The 20800-nt window shown below is 35.9% G+C and overlaps 1 protein-coding gene across 1 annotated transcript; it reads right to left on the bottom strand.

Annotated features, from left to right (window-relative positions):
- Positions 1 to 12088: 12088 nt before the first annotated feature.
- Positions 12089 to 15147, bottom strand: LOC113345497. The gene is made up of 7 exons (XM_026589266.1): positions 14992 to 15147; positions 14427 to 14547; positions 14112 to 14316; positions 13747 to 13948; positions 12903 to 12975; positions 12588 to 12792; positions 12089 to 12427 (listed from the first exon to the last, which is right to left on the bottom strand). Exons 1-7 carry the CDS (start codon positions 15048 to 15050, stop codon positions 12324 to 12326), a joined length of 969 nt encoding a protein of 322 aa, XP_026445051.1. The 5' UTR covers positions 15051 to 15147; the 3' UTR covers positions 12089 to 12323.
- Positions 15148 to 20800: the final 5653 nt, after the last annotated feature.

Genomic DNA, 20800 nt, shown 5'->3' with positions numbered 1-20800 from the left:
TCGTGCAGAGGAGAAAAGGAAAGACGGCAAGAGGTATTGGATTCTTTTCTCGTCAGAAATTGGACGCTGGATCAAGGAGATTCTAGCATTTATAGTAGATAAGAAGACCAAGGAAACTCGCTGGACCAGAAGAGAAGACTCGTATTTCTTCTTAGTAGAGCAAAAGCAATAAAAGAGGAGAACATCAAAATTGCAAGATATGATGCCAGCAAAAGAAGGAAAAACTCTGTCTGTCTTCCCCAAGGAGTAAATGAAAAAGGTTGGTAGAAAATGGACGAAATTCTAGAACAGCAGATTGGTGTTAATGCTCGCTCTACCCAATAGTTCCTTACCAGGAAAGATATAATAAATTTCTATTACATGACAGTTCTAGGACGTCTCGAGTAATGTTGGTATCTTTTCAGGATACTTCTTGGAGTGAAATTGTAAAGTCCATATCATAGAAATTAAAGTGGAACCAGTTTATTAAATTGGTAATTACGGGAAAAAAAATTATCCATTTTTTATCCAAACTCTGACAATGAATGGATGAGTGGTTTGACACCATTAAAGTGGTCTGAAGCAGACACATCTATTGAAGTAAAATAGAGATCTTGCATCAATGAAGTTCTGCCAAGAGAAGCTCTGAATAAATTTGAATGGTGAGTGAGAATAACAGGGCTACCTCTACATCTCTGGTCGGAATCAAATTTATCGCCATCGGCAACAAACTTGGAGGGCTTGCAGAAATTTAGAAGAAAAAAAACTTGTCTTTGTAACCCAAAAGTTTGTAGAATTTCTATCACATGAGATCTTCAAAAAATCCTAGTTGATCTAGACATTAAAATTGAAGGAATCTTTTATCTACTTTCAGTTCGGTGGCAGCCGGAATACATCCGTAAAAAGTCTCCCTCGCAGAAAGAATACCATTACCTTCTGACAGAACTGAATAAAACAAAAAGTACAAAATTCAAATGTGTCAGTAAGAGAGAGACAAACAACAAGTTCTCGGTCAGACCCGAGTCAACATGGTCTTTTTCAAAGAGGGCAGAATGAAATTTCTAGTGCTGACTCAGGGGGACTAACCAAATTATAATTATGTTATAAAACTTCAGGAAAAAGAAGATTCAGTTACATAATCAGGCAAATAAAATGGGAATTTCGAGTTTTGGTCCAGAAACTATGTCAAAAACTACCCCAGAACCGCAAATGGAAACCACCTCATCCTCACTAGTATTAGACGACATCGATCCAATGAGTAAGGAAAAATACAAATCATTATCCAGGAAACTGCTAAAGATCATCAATTGAGGTTCAAAATGGGAGAGTGATCATTGATTTAAACAATCTCAACTCTGACTGGATCAAATATTGAAACAATATTCACCACTGTAGAACTAATGATGGATGTGATCAGCAACTTAAGAGTTAATATATAAGACGGGGAAACAACAAGCATTGCAACACATATTTTTTTTAAATAATTGAAAGGCATGATAAAAACTTGGCCAGTTTTGCTGCCAAAAAAAAATGAAGGGGCACAAGCTGTTACAAATGGATTCTAATCAAATGAATGCTCACATAATATCATGGAACGCAAGGGATATCAATGCAGTAAACAAAATGGATCATCTGAAGGATTTGATTCAAAAATATAAACGTATTGCAATGGTCATTCAAGAAACCAAAATGATAAAAGTTTCAAATTGGTTAGTGAAACATTTATGGGGCAATGAAAGGAATGGTTAAAGGATGATAGCTTCAGAAGGCTTGGGTAGAGGTATGCTGACAATATGGGATACATACAAACTTGAATTCATATATGAAGTGGTTTCAGCAGATACTTTGAGCCAGGAATTTGTCAATAAATCGGACAGATTTGAATCGACTCTCACCAATTTATACTCTCATTGTATGACTGAGGAAGAAGAGAATTCTGGGAAGAGTTATATTATTTGGTTGGTTGGTACGAAGGAGCTTGGTGCATTGCTGGGGATATCAATGCAGTTAGAAAAAGATGAGAAAGGAATAAGAGAGGAGGATCACAGCTTGGCAAGAGACTCTTCAACGAATTCATGCATATGAAGACCTAATATATTTTCCAATGGATGGAGTTATTTACTCCTGGTCCAATATGAAGCAAGACCCAATATTATGCAGACTGGAAAAGATTATTATATCTCCAGAGTTTGAAGATAAATTTCCAAATGTGGCCCAAACCCTTCTCTCCAGAAACTCTTCAGATCACTCACCATTTCTGCTCACAACATGGTAATGTGATACGTCACAATCCTCCTTTAAAAAAATCAAACTTATTGGCTGCACCATAAAAAAATTCTTAGTAACTTCACAACCTGGTGGAATGTAATCGAGTACACTGGGTCCCTAAGTTTTATTCTTTCTAAGAAGCCTCGAAACTTAAAGTACTTTATCAAAAGATGGGTCAAAGAGAAATATGGGTAGAAAGCATAGAAAAAGAAGAATTTGATAAAGAAGATTGATGAATTTAATTTAAAAGAAGAGGATGGAAAACTTGAGACTGTAGATTCATAGAAGAGCTAATAGAAAAGTTGAGTTAAAACATATTAGGTTTGATAATTCTCAAAAAAATGGCAATATAGATCTAAAACAACTCAACTTAGAGATGGAGAGAAAAACAATAAGTATCTTCATCAGTTAGATAATGGGAGAAAGAAAATAAACACAATGTACAAGATGATAATGAAGACAACTTCAACCGTCTAGAGATTAAACAAGAATTCAGCAAGCATTTCTCAAATTTATTCACTGAACTACATTCTTGGAGACCACAATTACAAGATTACGATGTTCCAAAAATATTTGCAGCTGTTCAAGAATGGTTAGAGAGACATTTTGAAGAATTAGAAGTATGGAAAACAATTAAAGCTTGTGGAAACAACAAATCTCCAGGGGATGATGGATATCCTATGGAGTTCTTTAAATGTGCATGGGAAGTACTCAAAACTGATGTGATGAAAGTGGTACAACAGTTCTATGACTCAGAGAAGATAGACTAGAGGCTCAATTGTGCCTTCATTTGTCTCATCCCCCAAAAAAAAAACATCCGGACCTCAAAATTTAAGACCCATAAGTCTGGTGGGCTTCATTTATAAAATCATCTTCAAATTATTAGCTACAAAATTTAAGTTGGTAATTCCCAAACTAATAAGTGAACATCAAGGAGCATAGAATCAAGGAAAACAAATTCAAGATGGAATTCTTATAGCAGGTGACCTGATTGATTCTAGAATAAACTCAAAGAAACCAGGAATTCTTGTCAAGTTGGACATTGAAAAATCTTTTGATAATGTAATTTGTTTCTGCTTAGACTATCTGCTTAAAGGTGCAGGGTTTGTTGACAAACAGTGAAACTGGATATGTTGGTGTCTCTCATCCTCTCAATCTTCTGTCTTAGTTAATGAAAGCCTTAGAAATAAGTTTAAACTTCATAAAGGATTGAGACAAGGAGATTTCCTCTTTCGCTTTCTCTTTATTCTTGTAGTTGAGGCATTAACAAGACTTCTTAGAAGAGATGAAGAACTACTAATTTCTGGATTCAGCACCCATCCTGACATTAGTGTGTCTTATTTGCAATTTGCTGATGACACACTAATGTTTCTTGATGCAAAAGAAGAAGTTAATAGAAGCCTTAGAAATAAGTTGAAACATTAGAATTGACTAAAAAATGAGATTTCCTCTCTCCTTTCCTCTTCATTCTTGTAGCTGGGGTATTAACAAGACTTCTTAGAAGAGTTGAAGAACTATTGATTTCTGGATTCAGCACCTCTCCCGGCATTAGTTTGTCTCATCGCAATTTGCTGATGACACGCTACTCTTTCTTGATGCAAAAGAAGAAGTTGAAAATTTTGTAATGATACATCAAATTTATGAAGCTATCACAAGTTTTAAGAGTAAATCTTGAGAAGAGTAAGGTGACTAGCATAAGAGATGACCACAAAACCCAAGACATTGCTAGAATCCTCAACTTTGACATTGAAGCTTTTCCCATAAAATATTTAGGAATGACACTTGTCTCAACAAGAAAACAAACTAGTATTTGGGATTCAACTCTTGGTATAAATTCAAGTCAAAACTAGCTAAATGAAGAAGAAAATTCTTATCTAAAGAAGGTAGATTTGAATTGATTAGCAGTGCATTGGCAAGCCTTCCCGTGTATTTTATGTCCCTGATTTAGATGACATAATGATAAAGCCAAAAAAATAATGGTGGGGTGGGGGTGGGGGGTTGGGAATATGAAGTCTTAGAGCCACTAAAAAATTCCTTTTAGCAAAGTGGAACTGGAGATACACACAAGAAAGAGAATCCCTATGGAAGAAAATCACCAAATACAAGACTTTGCCTGAGAAATATGATGTGTTTCTTGAAGAATACAATTCTTCTTATGGGGGAGGTTTCTAGAAAAATATTTCAAAAGAAAAGAGCATCATATAGTGGAATTCAAAAGTGATTCTTGGTTCAGGGAAGGGATTAATCATATTTTGGAGGGATCCATGGAAGAATCAAATACCCTTTTGTGAAACACACAAAAAGGCTTTTAAAGCTGCAGCTCATAAAGATGCCAAAATTGCTGATCTAGTCCAAGATGGAGTCTGGTGTATTAATCTTCTAAAACAACCTACAACTGAAGTTACAAGCGAGTTGGAAAACTTACATGAACTTCTAGGTTCGACTCCAATTCTTGAAGTCCCTGTGGATCATAAGAAGACACTCTAAGCTACCTCCTATCTTCTAGCTATTCTACAAAAGTTGGTTATGAATGGCTCATGCAACAACAAGGTCAAGACTCTGCTGAAGACTACAACTATGTATGGAAGAAGAATGTACCATCAAAAGGAAGACTACAACTCAATACTTACAGTCCACAATTTAAACAAGAGGGGTTGTCAGATTCAAGAAACATCTTGTCCACTCTGCATTGGTGTTCAAGATGAACCACTTTTACATATTTTATCACGAATTGGAAAGCAGCTCAAATTTAAATTGAAAGTGTATCGAACGTAGAGGGATAAATTCATAAATTATGTAATTTTCTTGGTTGTTATAGCTTTTCTCTCTTTAATAAAATTTTACCTCTTGTAGTAAAAAGGAAAGAAAGAAAGAAACTGGCTTTTCTAAGCGCTCTTAATAACGCGTTTGGATATAAATTTGTTTCTGACTTCTGGTTCTCCAGAAGTCGAAGTCAGAAGCAAAACCATTTTGCTTCACAAAAAGTTAATTTTCGACTTTTAGAAGTCGAAAAGCTACTTCTGATATGCTATTAAACAAACATGTTATTAATGAAACTGTAACATCTTTTTCAATAATCCAATGAACAACAGAAAAAAATCGGTTATTATTAAATATGAAAAAATTTGGACCAAATCGTACCCAAAAAAAGAACGACTAAATTGTCACCGATTTTAAGAATGAAACCTGTTTTGAGGCATACCAAATTTTGTTCCGGCATACACAATAAGGACAAAATAGAGTCACTATCACTATGTAGTAAAACCAATAATCCCTTATCCGCGATAGTTGATAATGACAGTAACGTCCTTATCATTTACTTTTTTAAATACTTTTTAAAAAAATAATTTTTCAATTTACATTTTCTTTTTATTTTTTTTTTAGTTTTTTAAAGTTTTTTCTGAAATTTAAATTTTTTAAAACATACTTCGGTTCGTCCGAGAAGCCGAACTTCACTTTTTAACTGTTAAACCTAAGTTCGGCTGACTCGAGCCAAAAATAGGATAACCAAACTTAACATTGTCCTTCATAAGGTGAAGCTCGTCTAACATTTTTGTGTTTAATTATCAGCCGTATTGTGTTCATTAGCACTTTCAGAATGAAGGTCAATGAGTAATTCGGCTGATATTTCGTTTCAATTGTAAGCTGAAGTTCACTATGTAACTGTCATAAAACCCGAGTTCCTTGTAGAGAGGATCTGGTTCTTGATCTACAACTTCAGTCAATTTGATTTGCTGATTAGAAAAACGAATAACGTCTCTACAATTAGTCGAAGATGATGAAATTTGTAGTCCTGTTAGCGTCGATTGGAGTAAAGAAGATAAAAGAAAAGAAAAGTAATCAAGAAAAAAATTTAATTTATTTATTTTAAAAAAAGGAATTACAATTTTTTTAATAATATAGTAATATAAAATCCTACTACCACATCCCTTAAACAATCTATATAACAAACTATGAAACCATTATGAAGAACACTCAGAAGAATTTTATTAAGTTTAGAAACCAATACAAAGATGATAGATGAAACCCTAACTTGGGAAGCAAATAACTTTCTCTCTCCTAAAGCTCTATCTCAATTCTCCAGAAAGATCTCTCTCTACCACAAGAATGGCTGGTCCTATATATATGGATTTTACATAGTGGAGGACAACTAATAAAGCCCCTTATTCTGGGATATGTCGTGCTATTTCTTCGCATGCTTACACTTGTGTCTTCTTGCACATACTCCTAGTCTTCGTACGGCTCTTGCACTTTACTGATGACTTTGTGACGTCACTGATTCCGTCATATAGGATATGTTACGTGCGAGCTACATTCGCATCTTGATAATTTAGTTGCTTCGCATAATTCTCTCGTGTGCGGTATTTAACCCCTACATTTTGCCTCTTCTCTTATCGACCTCTATTTTGGAAAGAGCGATGAGAGAAGTTCTTTCTTAGTTACTTTCGCTCCTTTACATGATGACCTTCGCACCCTATCAAATTTTCGTATTCTTTTCGGCCGACAATTTTCCGGTTTTCGGCGTAACCGTTCACAGGTTCTCACCCTATCACTTATTATCGGCACGTCTTCCTTCCTACCTGGCGTAACCGGTCATAATTTCTCCTATTTAAATATTTTCGGGAGAGAGGTTTTCTTTTCTTTAGTTCTTCTTCTCCTCCAAACTTTTTTCAATTTTCTTCTCAGAACCTTCATCTTCCCTCCTGCTAGTGTTGATGGTATCTAATGGATTCCTCTCCACAGTTGTCTTATCTCTTTTAACTTTTCTATTATCCCCTTTGCTGTGTATAGATTGTTCTTTTGTCCGTAGTTAATCACTGTCCTTGCCATTCCGCTGCTACTGTTCTCTCTGTGTCGTTGTTTTATTGTTCTGCTGTTATAGATAATTCCCATACTGGTTTTGTTGCAGCAAAGTTTCCTCTTCTGGAACTCGTTTCACTGTTCCAAACCCTAAAAATAGCAAGCCCCAATAAAAAAAAGTCTCTCAAGAGGAAGCATTGCATGACAAGGTATTAAGAAACACCTCTCTTCTTTAGAATAATATTGTTGCCCCTGTTTTTTATATGCGTTGTTGTTCGCAAGATGATGCGAGAGAGAAAGAAAATAAACCTAGAAGAAATAGACAACCCCTTACCATTAATACTCGCATGACCCTTACGAGTTTCAAAAAGAATCCTAGTACGACACAACATGAGTCTAGTACTCAGGCGAATTCCTGTGCTGCTGATCAAGCTAGCATTACCACTTCTATGTCATCTGCTACCCTTCCTCAGGCGAATGTTATCGCGTTCTCCTCATTCTCTACTCCTGCCATCAGTCATGTTCAAAACCCTTGTAAGGACCTTATGCTTGTATCTCCTCCACACTCTTCTTCTTTTCCCAATGTGATTTCTAGCTCCCAGGAGTTGAGTGTTACAACTCAGGCCATCACCTTTTCTACTGAGTAAGTCGTTGCATCTTTGCAGGATATACCCCTTTCCATTTCTTCAACTATTCCCATGTATGTGGACTACCTCTTCTCTTCCCCTTTGAGATTTACCTCGTTCATCCCTTCCATGAGTACAGTATTGACCACTTCTCCTCTTCGCACAGATACCTCTCCTCAAGCGAGGTTGACTTCTTCTGAGACATATGTTCCTGACACAGTGAACTTGGGAACAAATCCTCTTCTCGATACAACTCGCTCGCTCATATTCCAGCGATCCATCCCAACAACGTTTGTGTGAGTCCCTTGTCAAGCTTCTGGGGGACTCCTCTCCAGATAAATCTACTAGGAGCGAGATCTTCGCTCAGATGGATCCCTCAATTATCGCAGCTTTTGATTGTATGGAATCTCGACGCCTCTTTATTCAAGCTGAAGGGTTTTTAGAGTCTAGTTCCATTATACGAGATCTTACTCGTCAGAATGCCAAGTTGAAGGCCGATGTTTATGCTGGGGAGGTCTTGGCTAAGAAACTTCTCAACAAAAATCATGAGCTCAGAGGTATTTCCTTCTCTTTCTTATTAATTATGTGATTATATCTTATCTCGCTCTTCCCTTAAGCTTTATTGCATGTATTTATTCGCAAATTTTTTTTTGCCTCTGCTCGTGTGAATATATAGAGATACACCAAAAGCAAAGTCATGGAAAGATTCATCTTCCCATATTCAGTTGAAGATGCTTGTAAGGAGGATATAGAGTTGGGTGATAAGTAAGACCAATTGAATAATAATCATTCATATTCGCTTGATCAAATTGATAATTTGAAAAGTGAGAATTATGGTCTTAGTTCCCAGAATAACTCATTAAACTCCCAAGTGTCCAAACTTGAAAGGTTACCAGCGAGCAAGTAGAGCTACAATACCTCGCGCGTCATGGAAAATGAACAAATCTCCAGACGCTTGGATAGATCTGGTCACCTATGCTCTGTCCAACATGCCTCTAACACGAGGAAAACCCAGCATGTGTCTCTCCCATCCAGAGAATTTTTCTAAAGGCCGTCGAGAAAGCTTGAATTTTATAATCGACGCAAGGAAAAGTCCTCGTTCAATACAAAATCGAATGGATGCTCGAGGAGTCACCAGTTTCTTCTGAACAACTTCTCTAGGATTTATCAAAAGGCGAAATGCTGGAGATTGAAGACGTTTTTCATTTCCCTGTTGAACCGCGAAAAATGCACCATCTATGTTTGGAACGTTTTTGAGCCCCGGAGTTTCTTTTTCTTCTTCACCAGCAGAAGTCTCATCCATACATGTATCGTCTCTGGAGGCATCATTTTCCTGGGAGTCGGACATCCTAGCTGTAATGTGCACAAAACATTCTACTTCACTGTATCATCATACAAGGTGCAAACTTCGACAATATGATGGAGTTATATAACCTGATAACAGAATACTTATGCAGACATCTACAAAAATGGCAATTCTTAACTCTTACCTTTTTTACAATTTCATTAACACAGTAATTGTGATATAAGAGTTAACGCTCCAAATTAGTTCGTTCTTTGAAACCTGCAATAACGAACAAAACCTTATCATGATGATTGAAACTGGTTTTTCATAAAATCATGAACATAATTTTCATAGTATAAACATCCACAATTGGACTATGAAATTTACACCAAGACAATATTTCATCATAAATAAATTATCTAATTGCAAGGGTTTCTCAAAACCCGTGTTTTGATTTTACAAAACAATGAAAAACCGTGATTAACTCACGTAAAAAAATAAATAAATAAAAAAGGATGAATTATTTATGTAAAACATTTTCAAAAATTGTTCTTTAACGTGAGCACACTCGCGTAAATAAAATATGTTATATATTTTATTTTATTATGGAACATGTCACGGTTTCATATAAGAAAAACTTTTTTCCTTCGTACGATCGTCTGTCTTCGACACGAACGTTTACACTAATTTTTGTGAAAGCTCACGCCTTCAAGATAAAGTTTTTTTTTTCATGAAAGCTCATAAACTAAATTTTATCACTGGACACAGGTCTATGTATAAAAAAAATCTCTTCTAAGTCAGGAATTATTACTAGTTTCTTAAACTAACGATCGAACGAACGTACATTTTCTAAAACAACTACCAAAAATATTTGGTTAAGAGGCTTTTGATTTTACTATTTACAACCATTTTTTGTCTTTATTCAATATGCCCTGAAATTTTTAGGTATGCCCTAAAACATGGTTCGTCTGATATATGATTTACGCAAATTATAGGGGCAAGTGTCAATAGGATTTTGGAAGAAACATTAAGTTCTTGTCCTCTTTTATTTACTTTGTTATGCTTAAAAAATAAAAAATTCATCTCGGTCTTCTTTTTCTTAACAAAAACTTTTCACAGATTCCCGTCCCCTACTGTCCTCCGTGGGGCCCATGGGACCAAAAAAAACTGTAAGAGCTTTTTAGCATTCGGTTTTTATGTGGTTTATTGTTCGGAAAATGGGTCATTTGTCCATATATTTTTAAAACATGGTTCTAATGGACGAGTAAAAATTGGTATGGGTGAAATGGACACCAAAAAAAATAGCAAGAATGAAACTGGATTCATCCTGGCTTAAACTTAAAAAATAGCGAGGATGAAACTGGATGCATCCTGATGTAAATTAAAAATAAAAAAAAATTATCTGAAAATGAGTAGGATAAAACTGTTTACATCCTGACTATATTTACATTTTTGTCCATTTAAACAGTATCAAATTTTACATATCTTTTTCACCAAAAAATTGTTGATTTTGGTCTTTTTAATTTATTTTGTATTTATTTTGTTATCTGTTTAGAATCAATGTTTTCTTAATCCATCTCGGTCTTCTTTCTTCTTTTAATATTTCCCCCAACCACGTAGGTGTGCACCATGGTCCTAGAATGTGTACCTACTACCCACTGACTTTTTTTTTTCTTCTTTTCCACGACCATCATCAACTCAGGTCGGGCCTTAAGCACGAATGTTGTAATTTTTTTCCCTAATCTATTTTTGATCATTTCCCCCCTAATTTATATTGAATGAAATTTCTATTTGGTAATTGATTTCTTTTGTGTGAGTTATTATGATACAAATAATATAAAATTTGTTGAAATGAATCAAATGCTCTTTAATTTCTAGGATTTGTGCATTAAAATAGCAGTGACATTTGATAATTATTTGGTTGATCATAGGCATAAGGTACTGTTTCGAGTCTTATTCAACAACTGAAAACCATGATCTTTCATCTTTAGTGTTTGTGCAGAAAGAAATTACACGGGCAACAAAAAAACAAAGGTTGGCTTCCGGGCAAAAAATTCCCATGAACGACCCTGCATTACGGGTTTGTAGCAAAACTAAACCAAAGTTCATTTCTAGAGGGATGGTTAACCCATATGCATGCTTTTTGACATAACGTATCAATTGACTTTCCAACTAGCAGGTCGCGTACACCAGAATCATTAGGCTGACCACTATGGTCATCCAAGATACCAGATTCAACGTGGTTCAAGGTAGCCTCCTAGCCACTAACAATCTAAAAATGCCAATCGATTAGGCGCTCAGCGACCAATAATTTGGCCTCCAATTATTAGAGCCGTTAGATTTTTAAGTTTAAAGAGAATCTAATGGCTGAAATTGAAAGCGCCAAATGGCATTCTCAATATAACCGTTAGATTTTTGATTTCCAACATAAAATCTAATGTCTAGGATTAAAAGCGCCTAATCATTTGGCACTTTGAAAAAGTTTTTCAACGCCAAACCATTGGTCGCCTATTTGTTAGTTCAAGCTGACATCCAAGCAAATGCTCGAGCTTTAGCTTGAATCAAGCAAACTGCAACACTTCTGCAGTGCTTATGTAACACTCCTCAGCTTGTATCTTGAATGTTGGATGACCATGGCGGTCAGGCTCAGTAAATTAAAGAAGCGTATCCGAATAGTAGCTGTAAAGCTTTCCACCTTAAAACAAGAATTGGAATTAAAGCAGGTGTTAAAGATGCCGAATCTAAACATCCGAATTTTCAATAAATACATCATTTTAAACACTTCTTGAAATTCAGTACACAAAAAAAAACATTTACATCAGTCCGTATTCAAGTTTCTAGGGGTAATATAGTTCTTCCATGCTACTACAGTTAAAAGCTGCTATGAATTTTTGGCTGCTCGGGAGGCAGAAGGTGTATGAAAAACCAGAAATTGACAAGGGGATGGAAAGCAGCTGCACTAATCAAAGTGGCGTAGGAGCATGTTCAACAAGCGCATGAGATATAGCAGGACAAAGCAGAAGATACCAGGAAAATGTTCAAATAATTTCAAGCCTTTTTTGAATTTTTTAGATGAAACTGTTACTATACTGGCAGCATAAAGGAAAAAAACATCCAAAAGACGCATTAGACGACGATATAGGGGAGTAATAATAGTCAAACCATGATATTATATCATCTGTAAGTTGCTCAAAAACTCTTAACTATATCTGAATACAACCAGTACATCGCTTAACACAGCCCGGATTTTCATTCAGAGGCACAAATATCAAAAGGCAACTACACATGCGTCAAGCATTTTCCAGCTCTAATTTAAGTTTCAATACACATGACTGACCATTGTCGTGTTCATAAAAGGTTCACTGTCAATCATCAAGGAATAATCCCTGACCGCCGCGTGAGAATCCTCCACCTTCAGGATGCTGAATATTTTCAAGCGTGCAATAACAGCAGCCATTGTTTTTATCTCCTGCAAGACGAGTTCATAGAGTTGCCAATAAGTAATCATAAATCAGAATAGTGATCCCCGATTGACAACCAAATCAATCAGCAAGCAAGACAATGCACCTAACTGTAGCAGAAAGAGGCAAATGTAACCACACAACCATATGTACATGTTAAATACAAACCTGAAATGGAGTCTCTTCGCCCCATGCATTGGCAAAGGTTGATGGCACGAACCCCATCGATAGTTGTCAATTCGGCAAAAAACATCTTCTCTGGAGCATCAGCGACATCAGTCTTCTTAGCCGTGAAGCCGACATGGTGAAGAATGCATGCCTCAAGAGGCACAAATGTAATGGAACCAGGCTCCACCAGCTCATATTTCTTATGCTAATGAATTTTAGGCCAAGGCAAGAGAACAAAAAAGAAAGATTAAGAGAATCCAACCAAAATGGCAATTGATTTCAAGAAAAGCAATAAAGATTCAGAAGAAAACTGACTGATATTGTGTTATAGAAATTAATGGCATCAGCTGCATATTGCCTTGCTACATCAGGAACTTGTTTATTAGGCCTGAAATTGTCAAGATTAAAACTAAAATCACTTTGAGCAAATCAAAAGTATTCAATTGAGTTTATGATAAAGATCAAGATGTGTTAATAACCATGTCTAAGTTTAAGATCACAACCCCTACTTGCCCTATGTTCGCTCAAGACATTAAATTCATACTTGAAAACAAAATCACTCTAAAGTCTAAAATGAGTACTGCCTAAGTTGACCCCGAAGAAGCATAAACATACCACACAAAAGATAAATGTGCACGACAAAGATAGTAACCAAGCAAAGCGGCAACATTCTTGTATCATACTAAGTACATACAAACATTCTTCCATGGAAAAGAAAAGGAAGAAGAAAATGCACCAAATTATAACCTATTGTACTCAAACTATTTAGACAAGTCATTCCTTCTAAGAATCATGTAATACAAATATTTGGCAGTCTAGAAAAACAATCCTGGCTCAGATGAACGCTGGAGGCCATAGAGAAGTAGTACGTAGTTCATCTTTATGTGCCAATTAGGCTCACAGGCAAAATAGCAATACTCAAAGCAAATGGAAGTGTTTAAGATGTATTAGACACGGGTAAGACAAGGTTAGCAAACATTGTAAAGTAATAGTACAAGTTAAATCTAGCAATTGGTAAAACATGAATTGCAAATAAAATCCAGAAACTAACAGAAGCAACCCCAAAATATAAAAATTCGCAACTAATAACTCAGTTAGGGATTACAAAACCCCAGCCCAGATCGAATAGATGATTGTTGGAAAAACAAAATAGAATTACCAGTCGGACACATCCGTCGAATGCTTGGAGCCATCAAGTGAAAGTTTAGACGCATCCGTCAAAGGCAAACTTTTGGTGTTAGATGAAGAAGAACTACCGCTGTCATCACGGAATCCTCCACGACCGCCACGCGAGAATCCTCCACCCTTAGGATGCTGAACATTGTTCCACGTGCAATAACAGCAGCCATTGTTTTTATCTCCTGCAAGACGAATTCATAGAGTTGCCAATAAGTAGTCATAAATCATAATAGTGATCTCTGATTGACAAACAAATCAATTAGCAAGCAAAACAATGCACCTAACTGAGGCCCTGAGGCAGTAAGAGACAAATGAAACTACCACATCTACATGTTGAATACAAACCTGAAATTGAGTCTATTGGCCCCATGCATTTGCAAAACTTGACGCAACGAACCCCGTTGGTAGTTGTCGATTCTGCAAAAAACATCTCTTCTGGAGCATCAGCAACATCAGTCTTCTTAGCCGTGAAGTCAACATGGTGAAGAAGGTCCGCCCTGCGAACCACGGATGTCATGGCACCAGGCTCCACCAATTCATATTTTTCACCCTATGAATTTTAGGCCAAGGCAACATAACAAAAAAGAAAGATCAAGGATATCCAAACAAAAATGGCGACTGATTTCAAAAAAAGCAATAAAGATTAAGAAGAAAACTGACTGATTCGTTGTTATAGAACCTCATGGCATCAGCTGCATATGGCATCACCAGATCACAAACTTGTTTAAATGTGTACTTGCGCTTCTTTTTGGGTTTCGCATTGAGGTCCTTTGGAACATGCCTGAAATTGTCAAGATTAAAACCAAAACCACTATGAGCAAATCAAAAGTATTCAATTGAGTTTACGATAAAGATCTAGATGTGTCAATGACCATGTCTATGTTTAAGATCATAACCCTAATTGCCCTATGTTCGTTCATAAACAAGCTTTCACCAAGACAAGCAATCCTGGCTCAGGATGAACGCTGGAGGCTACGAAGAAGTTTAGTATGTTTTTCATCTTTCAATTAGGCTCACAGAACAAAAATAGCTAACAGAAACTAACAGAAGCAACCCCGGCACAGATTCATTAGTAACAAAAGAAGAATGTTTGTAACAGTTAAAGAAGTGGGAATATCTACTAAAAGATGATAGATCAACAAATAAATAGCTAATAGGGGCTTCAAAATCCCCAAAACAAAAATCGCAGTTTATATCTTAATTAGGAAAAATAAAATAGAATTACCAGCCAAACACCTCCGTCGAAGGAATCTCTCTTTTCCTAGCTGAACGCAGAACCACCATCGTTTTACCCTATCTCCCTCTCTCTCGAGACTTCCAAACACCTCTGCGTTAACGCCTCACCCAGTAATATATAATGAAATTTGGTGGGCCTGTTTAATGGAAGGTACATCCATTTGCGCCACATTTGTTGTGGTTTGCGCTCAGTACAGTCCATATAACGCTCCCACCTCTTGTAACTTGGTTACGGGCTGGGGTGAGCAAAAATAGAACCGTTTTTTGGGCACCATCCCCGGAGCCATCATTTCAATTTTAGGAGGTCATTATATAGGGTAAATTTAAGTCATCTTTTATCTAGGTACTTATGTTACTGTTAGAATTCGGGCATCCAACTCAAAACCAAGCAATGAGTGGAGAGTCACATAGAGTTATAAATTGCAGGATTTTGGATTACCCAATAATGTAGGACTAATAATCTCAACACTCCCCTCACGTGTAGCCTCGTTGGGTCTAACACGTGACGCGGAATAAAGATGCAGTCAAATGACTCGACACAAATAGCTTGTTCTGATACCATGTTAGAATACGCGCGTCCAACTCAAAACCAATTGGCAATGAGTGGAGAGACCCGTAGAGTTATAAACCGCATGATTTTAAATTACCCAACAATGTGGGACTAATAATCTCAACAGTTACTACCAAAATTACCCTTTCTTATTAAGTTAAGTTAATTAGTGATTATTACGTTTAATTTAAAAGTGTTTTTTTAGAAGAATAATTATTGAGAGAGGAGAAAAGGGGTTTTGAAAATATTTTTTTTTGTAGATGGTTCACTTCGAAATGAGGTTTTGGGATCATAGGTATACTTCAAATTTAGTTAATGTTGCTTGAATTAGCTAAAACATTGAAAAATTAAAATTTTAAAAACTGATTTCGACTATGGCAATAAAGTTCCGCTACGACGTCTGAAGAACAGGTAACCGAAATAATCTGCAAGTGTAGTTCGGCTAATGTTTCTGAAGACGCGTGTAGTCGAACTCAGCTTCAATGGAGTTTTTTATTTCAGAGAAAAGTTCGGTTATGACAAAAATAATTGCGACGTGACCCAAATCAATATATAAATTTTCAGAGAAAAGTTCGGTTAGGAGACAAAAATTGCAACGTAACCGAACTAAAAGTTCGGCAAGGAGAAAAATATTGCGACGTAACCGAACTTTTTTCTGAAAGAAAAAACTACATAAAACTAAGTTCGGCTAGTTCGTCAAAGTTTTTTACATAATTCCTAACCGAACTTCTCTCTGCAACTTCCATTTTCAACTCATTTTAATGATTATTACTCATTTTTTCTACCAAAAGTGAATCACAAGGAACGGGTTTCTGAAAATTTCCTTGAATCGACAATGACAAAGAAGAGGGAAGAAAAAGAAACAGATGAGCCCTGTAAAAATAACGGGTTTGTGTACTTAATGATTTAATGAGTTTGTTATAATTTTGGTTTTGTTTACTGAATGATTTTGTATATATTACGTAGTTATTAGGTTAGTCATAAATTAATTTAGGTTAAGGGTAGGTAGTCGCCTCCTTTATTTGACTGCCATATGGAAAATTTGTGTATTTCTGTCCACATTGGGTATCGAGTTATGCTTATTTCTTTGCTGCCAGAATTTTCTTTCCATCAAGTCTTCTATTTTGGTTTTCAGAGCTTCTTCTTCATCTCTAATATGAACAACTTTTTGCAACTTAAGAAGGTCCTTTTTTCGTAATCTCAATGGCTCTTGCAACATTTTTGAAAGTTTTTTTACCCCAAGCAGCAAGACTAATCACAACCTCCTTAACGTTTTCCATAGTTTTACCACACAAGCTTTGTCTCAAAACATCTAAACTTTCCTTGAAACTTGGGATGATCAATTCAGAAGCACTCAGAATTTGTGCCCCCGGATTTCTCCTTTTGCAAATCCTGTGTAAGTTTAAGTAGATTGGAGAGTGGTCACTACCAGGTGTTGGTAGGTGAAACACTTCCGCTTCAGATAAATTTAGCCACCAGCTAGGAGAACATAACACTCTGTCAAGTCTGGAAAAAATTGGGGCTGAATTAATAGCATCAAGTCTTCTATTTTGGATCGTACTGTTGAATTCCCTATTTGTGATGCTTGTTGTCGTATCTAGCACCTCATTTCTCTTTCATAAATTTAATGCAGTTTAAATCACCATTTATAGCATAAGAATCACTTAAATTGTAAATATAGCACGAGAGAGAGGACCAAATAATGTTTCTGTCACTTCTAGAAGGGGCCCATCTGGGAAGCACGGACGCTGACACGGAATACGGACACGACACGATACAAATATAGGGATTGGTAAAAATTCAAAATCATCAGGACACGTTTATATATATATATATATTAATAAAATTGTTTTTATATACTAAGATCATAGTGTTATAGTATATCAAATACATTAATCACGCAAAAATATGATTAGCTCACATATAGAAAAATTAACTATTATAGTAATTTCCTTGACGCAATAGGTCACCAAACTACTAAAATTGAGTATAAATTTTTTCATATGTGTCGTGTCAGTGACCCACATGCGGCGTGCGTCCGTCGCGCGTCTGACATGGACACGACACCAATATCGGTGTGTCCGTGCTTCACTGGGGGCCATAAACACTAAAACAAATCTCACAAATCTCAAGAAGTTTGCGGAAGCTGACTGATTTGTCATTGAATGACATTGTTGCTGCTCTTGATAATGTTCACTTCCCAGAGTCTTTCCAAAGAAAAATTAACCGTCGTTTGCTTCCAAAAGATGGGACAACGAAATGCTCACTAAAATTTAATGGAGAAATTATTCTACTACCTTTATTATTACTTAATTTGGTTTCAGACAAGAAAGCTACGCTAGAATAGCAAGCTTTTAGAAAGGATTTCAAATGAAGAATGATCGAGGGATTTCCTAACCTTTGACAATCCAAGAGTGGATTCACATTGATTTTGTGACTGATTTAGGGAAGCCACCACATCAAAAATGCAGAATTTTCGACTTTTCTTTTTTCAGAAATTTGAGTTTTTTCTTGTAGGTGAGTTTTTCTTTTTTTCTCTTCTATGATTCTTAATAACATTCTTTCTTCCATTAAAAAAAGGATAGGACTTGCAACATTGTCTGTTTCAAATGACTTTATTTTAACAAAGTTAGAAAATTTTCCATTAAAGATGGTGGCATTGGTCATAGGCTGGTAATTCTTGCATTATTATGTATTTCAAGCTAAACAACTCTTTTTAGACCGTAAAGAATCAAGCTCATTTTGAAGCCATTTCCAGAAAGCAAAACCCTCTGGTTTTGAGTCCCCACTCTTCTTTGTATGTAGTGAGGTTGAAATATGACAACGGCATCCCACTTATATTATTGCACTGGAATCTTGTTTTGAGTTAGGCAAGCCTTTGATATTTACATAAGGTATGGCACATATGGAATCAGCATTTGTTTCATGATAAGAATCAACTATAAAGGTCATAAATTCTCCGAAGTACTGGTTAGAATGATTGTATGATGTTAAACAAGTGCCTGCCCACAATCATCAAAAACAACATAATGGATGACGGTAAATTAGTGTTTCAAAATGAATTGTGGGTTCTCGTTGCTGCTTGGTGACTTTAGAGAAGCATATAAATGAGTGTATGCATTTGCATCGAGAGATTTGTAGCACAGCGATGGTAATAATGACTCCTGACATTGTTACATAACTTTAAAAGTTTGGATGCACGAACATGAATTTCATACCAAAAAGTTATCCAGATGAAAATTGCTACCATATGTAGGAAATTGTTTTATTCCAAATGGGATAAAAAAACACAGTTTTCAACCCCATTTCATGGCTTATAGTTATACCAAATAAGATTCCCAGGATAGAGCAAAGTGCATAACATAGAAATTACCCATGCTAACAGAGAAACTTCTTACCTCATTTACCCTTTCTTACTTTGTCACTTTTGCAAACCACATCACCCATACCGAAATACAGATAGAAAAGACTAATAGTAGCACACGTTCTCTTCATATGCCTCTCCTCCATGTTCCTATTACTTTTCTTCTCCACAAATACATACTAAAGTTGAGTAAAACTAGGATTTCATCATAATTATCCACGCTGAGGATCGTAAAATCATGGAGCTTTAGTCGTCTAGATCTTGAATTCTCCGTGCCATACATAACTAAACCAATGTCTTCCCTATAGATTTGACTCGTACAATTCTCCGAAGATCACATCAGCTTCACGGGATCATCCACAAACAAGTTTGGACGTTTATTCCAAGATTCCCAAATTTCATATTCATGCATCACTTATACTTCACTACGCTGCAGATGAATTACACAAAGGAAACCTTCTGACATTCTCAAACAAATCATATATATAGAGACGTGTAGATATTTTGTTATTACTCGCGGAAGTTGTATTTCTTTGAAGCTCTTGATTTAATATTTTTCGTGTAGTAATTAAGATTCGAACTCTAAGACTTGTTGAGATAAATTTAAAGGTTTAATTTAAATAATAAAATGAGAGAGTCATCGGGTCTAGGATTCCACCAAATATTTAAACTCATGTGATTCACCTATTTATTCTGAATTATTATAGATCATTAAATAAGAATTTTGACTCTATTTCTTTGCCTAATAGATTCTGAAAACATTAGCTGTAAATCTTAAGCATGGCATATCAAAAGAATTAATTCCAAGCATAAGCCATCAAATGAAATGACAATTAATTAATAATTTTTTTTTCTAATTTTAATTTAATGAAAATAGTCATAAAAATAATTAAATGAATTTACCACATGGCGAATTTTGGTTTCCTCCGTGGACCCAGTGTTGGGTTTTTAGCTTCTCATGAGAAGAACACACTCAAAAATATAAGTCATAGCTCAAATGGTGTTTTTATTAAAGAAGAATAATAATGTAATAAATCTAAAACGCTATATATGCGTTACAGAATCCAATGGTGTTTTTAATTAAAGAAGAACAATGATTAATGAATCTGCAATGTTGTGTACGCGTTACAGAACCACCGTTACAATATACGTCGCAGATTAAAATTAAGCGTGCCACACTGACTGATACGAGTACTGTCTATACACGACAGTTCTCTGCGACAGTCAGAGGACGTCAACTTTCTTCTTCTTCTTCTTCTTCTCTGCAGCAACAGAGAAATCTGCTCTGCAAGCTTTGTTCTCGACCCCAACTCCCTCGATCCCCCTCTCAGACATCCCATCACCTTATTTATACTCGACAGGCCCTGTGAATCTTCAAAATATCTTGTCATTAAGTTCATTATTCTTCACGGGTATTATTCTCTCGTTATTCTTCTTCACACGTCTGTCACGGTGATAATTCCTATTTTAACTGATTCTCGTGTTTACAGCAGTCCATCGTACTCCCAACAGGCTACATACTCGGCAAGGATCGGGTCAAACTCTTTCAAGACACCTGCAGCTTCCTAAAATAACTCAACAAGAGCCCACAAAATCTTCCTCCATATTTCTTCTCACGCGTCAACTGAAGATTCTAGTTTGTTCGAAAACTCTTCATAGATAAAGTAAAATCTTAACAGAAAAGATATACTCCCTTATTAATCCTCAACTTTCCATTTACAGCTCACAGTAAACCCGAGATAAAAACCTTTCCCTGTTTGACGAGATTTCGTGATTTAATCGAAATGAATGCCCTTACCAACCCTGTTGTCATCTCACAGGCTGGTACAGATCCGAAGCAAGATAAAAATCCAACCAAATCTTCCATAGAAACCTGATAAAAAA

This window comes from Papaver somniferum, unplaced genomic scaffold, assembly GCF_003573695.1.
Source record: "Papaver somniferum cultivar HN1 unplaced genomic scaffold, ASM357369v1 unplaced-scaffold_81, whole genome shotgun sequence".
Taxonomy (NCBI): Eukaryota; Viridiplantae; Streptophyta; class Magnoliopsida; order Ranunculales; family Papaveraceae; genus Papaver; species Papaver somniferum.
Note: the sequence above shows the minus strand (reverse complement) of the source record. Positions and strands in the feature narration are given on the sequence as shown.